Source organism: Pieris napi, chromosome 7 (assembly GCF_905475465.1).
Source record: "Pieris napi chromosome 7, ilPieNapi1.2, whole genome shotgun sequence".
NCBI classification, from domain to species: domain Eukaryota; kingdom Metazoa; phylum Arthropoda; class Insecta; order Lepidoptera; family Pieridae; genus Pieris; species Pieris napi.
The window spans coordinates 10,083,428-10,095,014 of record NC_062240.1 but is presented as its reverse complement, the minus strand read 5'-3'; the positions used below and the strand labels follow the sequence as shown (position 1 = coordinate 10,095,014).

General features: G+C 33.1%; 3 protein-coding genes across 3 annotated transcripts in view; 1 reads left to right on the top strand and 2 right to left on the bottom strand.

Moving 5' to 3' along the window:
• Positions 1-123: 123 nt before the first annotated feature.
• On the bottom strand, positions 124-558 carry LOC125051123 (signal peptidase complex subunit 1). Its single transcript, XM_047651285.1, has one exon. It carries the CDS (start codon positions 455-457, stop codon positions 176-178), a length of 282 nt encoding a protein of 93 aa, XP_047507241.1. The 5' UTR covers positions 458-558; the 3' UTR covers positions 124-175.
• A 290-nt stretch (positions 559-848) lies between these two features.
• LOC125051120 (serine-threonine kinase receptor-associated protein) lies at positions 849-7,565 on the top strand. The gene is made up of 8 exons (XM_047651281.1): positions 849-1,081; positions 1,873-2,007; positions 2,138-2,296; positions 3,715-3,836; positions 5,005-5,086; positions 5,602-5,769; positions 6,508-6,713; positions 7,442-7,565. The coding sequence occupies exons 1-7, from the start codon at positions 967-969 to the stop codon at positions 6,699-6,701; spliced, it is 975 nt and encodes a 324-aa protein (XP_047507237.1). The 5' UTR covers positions 849-966; the 3' UTR covers positions 6,702-6,713; positions 7,442-7,565.
• A 273-nt stretch (positions 7,566-7,838) lies between these two features.
• Positions 7,839-11,587, bottom strand: part of LOC125051110 (heme peroxidase 2) — a 49,867-nt gene continuing 46,118 nt past the window's right edge. The window contains exons 20-24 of the mRNA XM_047651264.1: positions 11,281-11,549; positions 10,638-10,787; positions 10,028-10,174; positions 9,465-9,621; positions 7,839-9,079 (exon numbers count right to left, since the gene is read on the bottom strand). Of these exons, the coding sequence (XP_047507220.1) occupies positions 8,897-9,079; positions 9,465-9,621; positions 10,028-10,174; positions 10,638-10,787; positions 11,281-11,549 (906 nt within the window). The 3' untranslated portion in view covers positions 7,839-8,896. The remainder of the gene's footprint in view (positions 9,080-9,464; positions 9,622-10,027; positions 10,175-10,637; positions 10,788-11,280; positions 11,550-11,587) is intronic.

Here is an 11,587-nt window from a genome sequence, read left to right as displayed (position 1 = left end):
TCTCTTGTTGTTGCATCCATTGTTACAGTGACTATAGAGAATTAAAATATATAAGATTAAACATTAATATCCGTTCAGAGATACACAAGGGTGCTTTGATATAGTATAAAATAAACTAAGTTAGAGGAATAATAATATAATTAGAAACTTAGAAATAAATCATAAACACACAACACTATTTTTTTCCTTTCTTGCCAGTTGGCTTTTCTTCGGTATTCCTTGGGTTCTGCCAGTTAAGTGGATTGCGTCGATACATAGGCCACGGTGGCACGGTTAGAACTGCTGCTAGAATAAATCCTGCACCAAGAATGTATACGGATTGTGAAAACTGTTGAACAATATAACCCCAAACAAATCCAACTATACTGAATAAAGTTATGATAGCTCTATATAGTTTTTCTGCTTTTGCTTGGCCTACATAGTCAATGTGAGTCGGTATTGATTTAAAAAACTCCATTTTCAAATATTTGGTACTTGTGGCAAAATTCTAAACAAACTAGAAAAATTTGTCAATATATTGTCAACGTCGCTGGATCGCACCGAGTTTAGTAGTTTGGACACGTCATAATAATTTTCCTATACACAGATAATACATTATTTATTGAAGTCTGACAGCTAACACAACTGTTCCTCGTATGTCCTTTGATTTTATAATTCATTAATGAAATTATTTTTAAGTTTATTTAGGAAGGAGAAAACATTTTATCACTGTGAAAGTTAAATAAAACATAAAATTCACAGAAATGCACAGAATACAGATGGATAAATGTTGCTTCTTTATGTTAGTTATCTATTCATCAATGTCACGACTTTCATTCCGATTTGTTATTCTATAGAGAAATTTACATTGGAGTTTTGATGTCAGTCGATTGTCAACATCCAGTACGATCGGACTCATTAGGTTAATTTTACAAAGATAATTTTATTTTATTTTCAAAAAGTACAATACTCAAATTGATAAACAAAATGACTTCATTCAAACAAGTACCTTTAACATGTGGTGGCCACACAAGACCAGTCGTGCATTTGGACTTTAGTGATGTAACAAAAGACGGATATTTTTTGATTTCGGCTTGCAAAGGTAAGTTTTTAATCTTTTCTACAGTTGGGGTGCCCTTTTGCCTTGGCCTAGATGTAGGTGGAAGACTTGCAAGTGAGTAATTTATGGTTATTGGTATTCATAAAACGACAGATGTTAGATGTCGTTAATTGGAAAGGCGACGAAATGTTTTACGTCCGTATGGAACAATTCTTTCTATGTATGGGGCTGACCTTCTCTTTCCGGTCTTGTAGGAAGTACCTTGAAGTTCCGTTTAAGTTTCCTGTTAGGCCTTGTTTACCTTGATTAAGTCGTGCTTTTATTTACATTTACAGTCGCGTTTATTCTTTGTGTAAGTTGTAATTGCTTTAGGGTCAACTAATTGTTGCTTTCCTGTTGAGTGGTGTTGACATTTCACTCATACCAACACTGGGTCACCTTGTAACTCTTTCAAGGTGTATTAAAGCACTTGACATTAATGATTATTATCATACAGCATTTTATTGTGAACTTTCATTTTATTATATGTTTATAGTACCCTTTTTTTTCTGAAAAATTATTGATAAAAAATGAATTAATTGCTATTGGAAAAAAGTTATTGTTATTTCTCATTACACTATAATACACTAGTTTTCAATAATATAGTATAAATATGGTTATGGTACAAACCAATATCTCTTCATAATTTAAATTTACTGAAATCTCAGTCAAATCAAGCTCTTTGCTCTAATAACTAATTATTTACTTTTATATTTTCAAACTGTAAAGCTACATTAATTTATGAACTATTAATTATAAATTATCATGCATAATGTAAATGTATCTGTTCATAGATGGCAAACCTATGTTAAGGCAAGGTGAAACTGGTGACTGGATAGGTACATTTGAGGGTCATAAAGGTGCTGTGTGGGGTGTGGCTTTAACTCAAAATGGAAACCTAGCTGCAAGTGGAGCAGCAGACTTTTCAGGTATACAAGCAAATGTTACCAATTATCAGATTAAAAATATAAATCAATGTTATATTTATATCAGGGATGTGATATATATTTGATTAATTTGAATTGCTTTGTGGTCACAGTATATTATTTGGGATTTCAGCAAAACTTTGGGATGCACGTTTTGGTGAAGTTTTGCAAACATTTGACCATGAGCACATAGTAAAAAGTGTTAACTTCAATGCAGAAGACACTCTCTTACTTACGGCGAGTAATGAAAAGCTTATAAGGGTTTATGATCTTAATAAGCCTGAAGTTGGCGGTAAGTTATTATTTTTCATTTAGATTATTAAATTCAAACTTATTTTAGTTATTCACATAGTTCAATAAATTTTGTGTGCTACAATTGGGGAATGATCATTTTAGTTTTATACCAATAAACAATTTTTGTATACATCAATACGTGTTTACTTGAAATTATATGTAAACTGTTTATATTCTAGGATTATAAATGTTGCTTTGGTTTTGTCAATTTCATAATTATTATTTTTTACTTAGTATGTATTATGTTCTATTACATGTTATTAGTAGTATTACTTATGTTGTAGTACATAAAAAAATTAACATGAGTCTGGCCTTATTATAGTTTAGGTTCAGGTTAGTAGAACATATAACGAAAAATATTTTTAATTGAATAGCAGCATAGGTGAAACAGGGTTTAGTGAAGGATTAGGATTCAGTGATGTAGCTTACTATTTGCCCTATACACCACAATTATAGTAGTAAATAACTACCCGTAATCTAGTTGCTAAATTCTTTCCCCACACGTCGTACTCGCTGTTGCCCCCTTCTAATGATTACATCCATTGTGCGTAAGGTGCTTTATCTCAGATAGATTTCTTTGCAAAGTCGAAAATACGAAATTGTTATTTATTCTTGGTTGGCATTGAATAGTCTCCCAAAAACTACTGCACTGAATCGAATTTGAACTAAATTATCTCGTATGAACATAGGCTATTCATTTTCAAGTTAGGGATTCGTTTTCAACTTCGACAATGTACGACGTAAGTCAAGATGTGAAAGAAATACCAATAGAAATCAACCAATAATGTATCAAATAACGTACTGCAGTTTATAGAAGAAATGAAAATCCACAAAAATCTCCGCGATGTGTCTACCTACATCTAATTCATATATAAAATTCTCGTGTCACATACTTTCGTTCCCATACTCCTCCGAAACGGCCCGACCAATTCTTATGAAATTTTTTATGCATATTCAGTAAGTCTGAGAATCGGCTACTGTCTATCTTTCAAACCCCTAAGTTATAATGGGTGACCCCCAAATTATTTTTTTTAGACAATTTTTTTTTGATACAGCATGTAACAAGAATACATAAAACACTTAATTTTCATTTACCCGCAACGATCAACCCTTATGTTTTATTTTTTAGTTAAGAACTTATAACTTGAACTCTGAGGTTTAAATAGAGAAAATCACAGAAAAAACCTAAAAAGTTTTTATTCCGGAAAACCGAACAGTCTCTGGGGTAGAATAACAAAATGTTCCATGTTGGTATGTACTAAAAAGGTAGACTAGGCATTAAGGAGAAACGAAGTACGCAGGGGCAGCTAGTATTTAATAAAATTTAATCATCTTAGGAGTAATCTGGGCAGAAATTATCATAACAAGTAAGGAATTGCCTTGAGAAGTGTCTTATTTAATGCTTGGCCTTTTCAGCTCTAGAAAAAATCAGCGCACACACGAGTAGTATCAGGCATGCTGTTTTCCTGCACAATTCACGCATTGTAAGCGTTAGTGATGACCTTACTTTACGTGTATGGGATCGTAATAGTGGACAGGTAGGTTAATAATTCACGGAACTAATATACAGGAAGCCATTCTCATATATACTATATATATACGGAGTAGGAAAGGATTTTTTAAAGTGACATTCTTCACACAATTTTCTTGCAGTAATTTTTTTACTCATATACATATTACGTGTTTTTTTTTAAGACAATTCACACCAATTGACCAAGTCCCATGCTAAGCTGGTGAAGCTTGTGTTATGGGTATTAGGCAACGGATATACATATATATTATAGATAGATAGACATATAAATACATATTTAAACACCCAAGACCTAAGCACAACACCAAATGCTCATCACATCGATGTTCGTCTCAGCCGGGGATCGATCCCGGGACCCATGGATTCGCAGTCAGGGGTACTAACCACTAGACCAATGAGTTGTCAAGTTCAGTTTAAGTGACACTTAAAAACTAAGACTAGGCAATATATTCAACCAAGTATACTGGGCGGTGGGAATATAAAATGAAATGACGGTGTGATTAGTGGCGTAACTATACCATCTGGTGCCCGTAGAAATTCTTTGGATCATTCATCAGTGAAAATCGTCCGTACTCAGTTTAATTTTAATAAACTTCGAGATTTACAGCGTACTCAATTACACGTTGTATATGTCCCACTAATGGCCATAGGAATCCTCTCTTAGGCGAGAGGGAATAGTCTGTAGTCCTCACGCTAGCCCAATGCGTATTGGAGACTTCACATTTATCCATAGAACAAAATTAGGCCTCTTGGGTCGGGGGCCCGTGGCATTTTGCCAGCCCTGCCACCCTATTGTTACGCCACTTGGTGTGATCCTTTAGATTTTCGTCGGTATGTCTTATCGAATACGCATTGACAGTTGACACGCGAATACGTCATAATACATTCGTTTGACCAATCACAATAGGGTTATTTTTTTTTCAACCAAATATAATTTGATACATCTATTTTAGTAAGACCATTCAAATAGGCTTTTACACGTCTAATTTATATGCCTTAGATTTGAGCTTTGATTAAAATGTGATTTGAATGTATTTATAGATTCATCACTTAAGTTTCTTTAAGTATTATATATAAAGAAACATGTGCTCTATAGAAAATGTTAGCTATTGGTAGGCAATATAAGTATATATATATATATATATACTTATTTAATTTAATATATTTCAATACAGGAAGTACAAAAGGTCGAGTTCTCTTCAACACCAAACAGTCTAGAATTATCTAGAGATGGCGCTGTTTTGACAGTTGCACATGGTAAGGAATAAAATTTATATCCTTTGCTTTAAACATTTAAGAATTTTATAATAGTTTATAATTCTAATTTGCGAACTAGCGAACTGTGGTGGGGGTCTTTCTTGAGAGATACGACCTCCAACTATTTAAAGTTACAGTGTACTCCTCCCTCAAAGACCGACAACGCACCCAATAAAATGGGTGTCTTTGGGCTGCGATGACTGCCCTTTTTGGGCGTCGCGTAGGCTCGTTTGACCCCCTTTTATATATTAAAAAACTACTATACTTATTCATGGCTATGTATTTAAATAATTAATAATTAAATATATTTAACGATTCATAGTAAATGGTGGTCACATCAATAGTCTATTTTTATATGTTCAATATCGATATAGAAGTGTTTTTATATTTGAACTACAATAATTCTTAATAAGACATGGGTCAGAAATTTCTATATATCGTTGATAATTTGTCTTAACCCTTATATACCTTGAGTGAAGCGAAAGGAAGTTCTTATGTTTTTATTGTATTTTCAGGTACAAATGTATCCTTCTATTCTTCGGACACGATGCGTCTAATGCGGGAAGTGGCAGTTCCCACCCGATGTTATTCCGCGTCCTTAGCCCCGAGTCGTGCCACTTTTGTCTGTGGCGGAGAGGACCTCAAAGTATACAAGTTTGACTACAACACCGGGACTGAACTCGGTAATGATTAGTCTTAATTGGTATTCAATTAAAAAAAGAATAGTAATATTATTTTCTATTTAAAAATAATTAATAAGGGAGCGTTCAAGTGTTACGTCATTTAATTTTTGGAGATTATTGACCCCACCCATGTAACGCGCCGTAACGTTTTTCTGTACCCAAGTATAGGAAAACGTTTGTTGACCACCTAGTGCTTTTTATACCTAAAAGTTACCAGTATGTGGTGTTAAGTACTGGAAAGTCGAAAATTATATTACCAATAACGCGTAATTCGATCCCCACCCCGCATCGTAACGTTAATAATACTTGAACGCTTGCTTGGTCGAATGTCTTCAAGGGCAGGACTGGGTGATATGAGCTCTTAGTTTACAGAAGCACAAAACATGTAAATTTTCTACCTGTCTGGAAGTGATTTTGGTTTTATATTTTTATTCAATAAAATTATAAAAAGCAAAAATGTTGATCGACACATGTTGAAATATTTTTTCCTACTTCTCTGAATTTTAAAGTCACAATGCGAGATACAAATAATATTTACGAACATCAAAATTATTCAATATGTTTACGAGTAGTATTGTCTTTTATTGACATAACTTTTACACATTTAAAGAAAACACTTTTTTACCGGATTGAAGTTATGTATTATTATAAATTTACAATTATTTTACATAATTATAATTATATTTAATATTTATTTTCTTTAAATGTTTACGAGTTTCATGTTTCGTAATTTTTCAGAATCGAATAAGGGTCACTTTGGTCCCGTGCATTGTGTGCGATGGTCCCCAGACGGGGAATTATACGCTACAGGCTCTGAAGACGGGACGGTCCGTCTCTGGCAAGCCGTTCCTGGACGAGTTTACGGCCTTTGGAAGCGAAGCAGCGATGCCGCGCCAATTGCTAATGGATTTAAGGAGGTTGCTGCCAACTGACATAGCCCAATGGTAATTATCAAATTCTGCAAGAATGCTATTTTCATTTTCAGCTTTTATCCCCGTCATTCCAAGATCGGTATCAGGTATTAGGCTTTATTTAAGGAAAAAAGTAAATTAAAAAAAAATATTAAGCGTTTTTACTCTTTTTCTGAATAATTTATATATATGTTAGAAAAATCTTGCATATAAGATATATATATAACATAGAAGAAAGAAGGATACCCTTATTATATACTAAATAAAAAAAATAATCAGTGGCCCTACAACCTCTTTAGGTATTCAGACCTAACCTGGTAGGCCTCAGATTTCTCAATCTGTTTAAAAATCATTTTTAAATCTAATAGGCAAGTAGGTGATCAGCCGCCAGTGCCTGACACACGCCGTCCACTTTTTGGGTCTAAGACATGTTGGTTTCCTCACTATGTTTTCCTTCACCGTTCGAACGAATGTTAAATGCGCACATAGAAAGAAAGTCCATTAGTGCACAGCCGGGGATCGAACCTACGACCTCAGGGATGGGAGTCGCACGCTGAAGCCACTAGGCCACCACTGCTACATAAAAAACTAAAATTACTGTTGTACATAGATTTTGGTTGTGCAAAATTTATTGTGTGTTTGGTAAATCATGGACTTTGGTTTTACCAAAATTATAGTTTAGGCTCATCACCATAACTCTCTTTTGAAATAACTTAAAAATTCCTCTCTCGACTATGCTCATGTTTTTGTATTTGTTTCAGGGTAACGAGGAACAATAACGTGCAATCGAAACGGATCGTTTGGTTTTCGAAAAGTTGACGGTACCCCAGTGCTAGTTTTTAGTGCGGGTTGACAATTGAGACTAACAATTAAAAATCAAATTTTTGTTTGTGTTGTTTATTTTTTTTTCAACACATTTTTTTATACTCAATGAATTATTTAAAAGAAACTTACAGACTTGATAATATTATGGAACGAAATAAATAATTTGTAAAAGTTTTCGTTTTATTTTGTAAATATATTATTAAGTAATATTTATTGTCATAATTTTTGTTTGTGCTTGTTTGGTGTTCTGTGTCATAAAATGCTTGTATGTGCCTGTAAATAGTTTTTAAATAACATATAAAATAAATTTGATAGTGAAATAAAAGAAATAAGTATATTAAATTATTATATTTCTAAAATTGTACAAAAACTAGATCTAATTAAAACTAAATATCAAAAGCCGCAAATTTACAAATCAGAGGCAGTGTTTAAATTAATTATTTTAAATTCGTAAACTTAAAGGTTGTAAAAATGGTAACACAATGGTACATGTTTTCGATTTCAGTAGATTAACTATATGTAGATGGTAACATTCGGTAAGTTTATTGTCAATTAAAGCTTATAATGGCTGATAAATTGATCAAATCATGCCGATAATATAAATTCTCTAAAACTACGACTTAGTAGTTTGTACATAATAAAATATTTCATACAATATACAAATTTTGCGAAAATGCATGAGTATTATATTTTCACACAATTTGTTTATGTATAGAAATTTTTAAGTAATTAAATATTATTATTAAGGACGGAGCACCGATTACTATATTATAGGTGAGTTATATCACAATACTTGCCAATTTTAATGTATATTAAAATAGTTGTGTATATATGTATTATAAAATTAAAATAATATCAATCCAGGAAAAATATAGAAATTCAAATGTAGTAGTCTCTCATTTGGTTCACGAAAACTCACGATTATAGTAATTTCTTCATGAAACGTTTCGTAAATTAAACCTTGGTTAATTGACTTAAGGTTATTTTTTAAATGGCAGCGCGTGACATGTTTACGATATGAGTAAATAGTTTTCGTTTTTGTATACCAACAATATAGAGCTATTAATTTCTTCGTTTCGTTACATCAATTTCATCACCTAAACCATATTTGAAACGGTCAATTGTCTCGTATGTTTGACAGTTCCAAACACAGTAACATTTCATTGCTTATAGTTCGATGTGTTTTTTAAAAAAAAAAACAATGATTTCTATACATTATGGTTCAAGTTTTTTTTCTTTTTGCGGTTCTAAGTTTTAGGCCAGTGTTCTTGATACTTGATACAAATGTGGACTTCTATAGATATATAACAACCGCGAGTGACCGTATCGGGTGAACACTTATAACTTTTGATTTAGAGGTTCAACGTTGCATCAATGGTTTTATTACTAATTCACTTTGCGATAAATGGCGTTAAGTCCGGGAAATTGAAGTTAATATTGTGTCGCCTCGGCGGTCTGCCTTGTGGGGCGGCGCCACATTGCGCTGTACATACGTCATCGCGTAGAATTGCTTCACGCGGCCATTCGCGGGACAATTGCGCGCAGTCCGTTATACGCAAAGATGCGCATTGAGCCTGAAATTTAAGATGCAAAATTTTCTTTATTTATCTGTATATATGCGAGCTTATTTGAGCAGAAGAGTAAAATGGCAATGAAGTATTTCTTTGGAACTTATAAATCACATAACGGCTACGATATTCATTAATTACTATAATGTTGATAGTATTAAACGCAAATATATAAAATGTGTCTGCGTCTAATATTTGTAATAAAGGAATCGGTCAACTAACTATACATGTAATACATGACTGTTCCAGGACCGTATAGTCTTCTACTAACAAAAATTTCACTCTACTGTCAACACGTAGCTACTTATATTGAAATAAAGCAAGTGTGAATGATCTCTATATAAAATTATCATTTGCGGATTTAAATACCGATAAAAATAGCATAACTTACCCCTTCAGCAGTACAGATACATGATGTACAGGGTGATGGGAAGGCAGAGTCGCCTAAGGGCACAGCGCGTCCCGCTATTAAACAGCCTTGTGCTGAATTCTCGCGCCACGCTGATAGATCCAACTTTGGCAGCGACGCGCAAGAAACGCGAGGGTTTCTGAAAAAAATGTACACATTGCAAATTGGTCTACTCCATATAAGCCAAGTATTTAACTGTCTCATTTGTTTAGTAATATGTTCGACTGTAGATCAAATGCCGGGTAAAGAACTTTTTTATTTTAATATATATATTTAAGGCTTTGCACGATTTACTGTTTATTTCTTAAAATACATTGAAAATTAATATACTCAAAGATAATAATATAGCAGATTTTAGAATCGATACAGTAGGTACCTAGTTAATGTGTTTTGATGACAAACATAATATATTAGTATACATCATAAGTTCCAAAAATCGTGCAATTGAAACTACAAGAAAAATATACCTAAAATTTTTACATCACTTATTAGAACAAAACAATACAAAATAATAATGAAACATTTTAACGGACGGATGTACTCACAAGAAATTGCTTGGTAAGTCAAAAGCAGCGCGTTGTATATCTGTGGGAACGTCAAAGTTGTCACAAAGGACCTTTGACAGGGTCGTTTTTCTAATTTCGGCCAATTGTTGCTCTGTGAATCTGGCTGCTGGGTTGTCGTTTTCATACCTAGAGTAAAATATAAAGTTACATAAATTAGAAATATACCGAAAGATATACTATTCTGTTTGAAATTATCACATTATCTATATTACGTACTAGCGGACCCGACAGACGTTGTCCTGCATGATTTCAAGCGATCAGTATATTAAAAAATTAAAGTATGATAGTACCGACTGCAGCGCCATCTGCTGGGCTGATTTGTGAATCTAAACCATCCAGGGCGTCACCCAAAAAAAACATTCAAACCGGTCCAGCCGCTTAGGAGGAGTTCAGTGACATACACACGTTCAGCAGAATTATATATATATATATATATATATATATAAAGATTTGCAATAAATTTCTCGAGTGGCCTTCGATCACAATTACTTTGAATAACTAATACTGTCCAAACAAGTTATTTATTCAAAATAATATTTTATTAGTAAATTGTAAACGCATTTAAATCATGAATATTTTAATATCTTACCAGAATCGGTCACATTTCCTAAGCTGACGGAACTGTATAGCAATAATACAGGCGAAAGTGGGTCCTACGAGACCTCCTTGCAAAGGCCGCTCACTCATTCCTCCGGGGAATAGATCGATGTCGTCTACAGTGGGATAAATACGCTTAAACCTGAAAAAATATTATAAAATAAAATTTAATGTTTATTCTTTGTTAATGTGAATTTGAAATATTATATTTAGATTCCTAACTTAGTAGTATTCGCTTGAGAATTGTCAAATATGTCAAATTTCAAGTAGAGAAAATGGATTGACAGATTTTAAAACTAGAATTAATTTGACGTTTAAAAACATGGGCGGGTAATAGAATATTGGTAGAACGTATATGCTAATCATAAAATCTTAAAAAAACAAAAAACTTATGCTAATGTATAAAATGGCAAAATCAGGTTATTTTGGTTAAAAAAAAAAAATCTCAACAATTTCAAACAATGCACAAATAACCTTAAAGCATTTGATTTAGTATTTTTATAAAAATTTTGTAAGTTTTTAGAAACAATTACATATTTCAAAATTATAGAGAATTAATTATTAGATAATTGATACAAATAATAATCGTACAAATACAAAAAAAATCATTCGTATCATTTAGTTGCGTTGTTTACCTTGCAATCACTTCATCTGGAACCTCACGTGAAAGGTCTTCAAAGTTTGTCGCTCTCTTCAGGTTACACAGAGCTCTGTAATTATTGTAACTTGGTATTCCGTGGTCTCGTGCCCTTTGGACGTTGAGGGCAACGAGATCTATTCCCGAGAAAGGAATCTTTCGGTCCTCAAAGAGATGGTTGGTTACTTCACCAGTGATGAACTGGTCGAGGGTTTCCATTGGTGTTGATGCAAGACCACGCATCAGCTCGTCTACTAAAGGTGGGTGCTGGAAAGGATTTTTATTGATTTATTTCATTAAAAGAA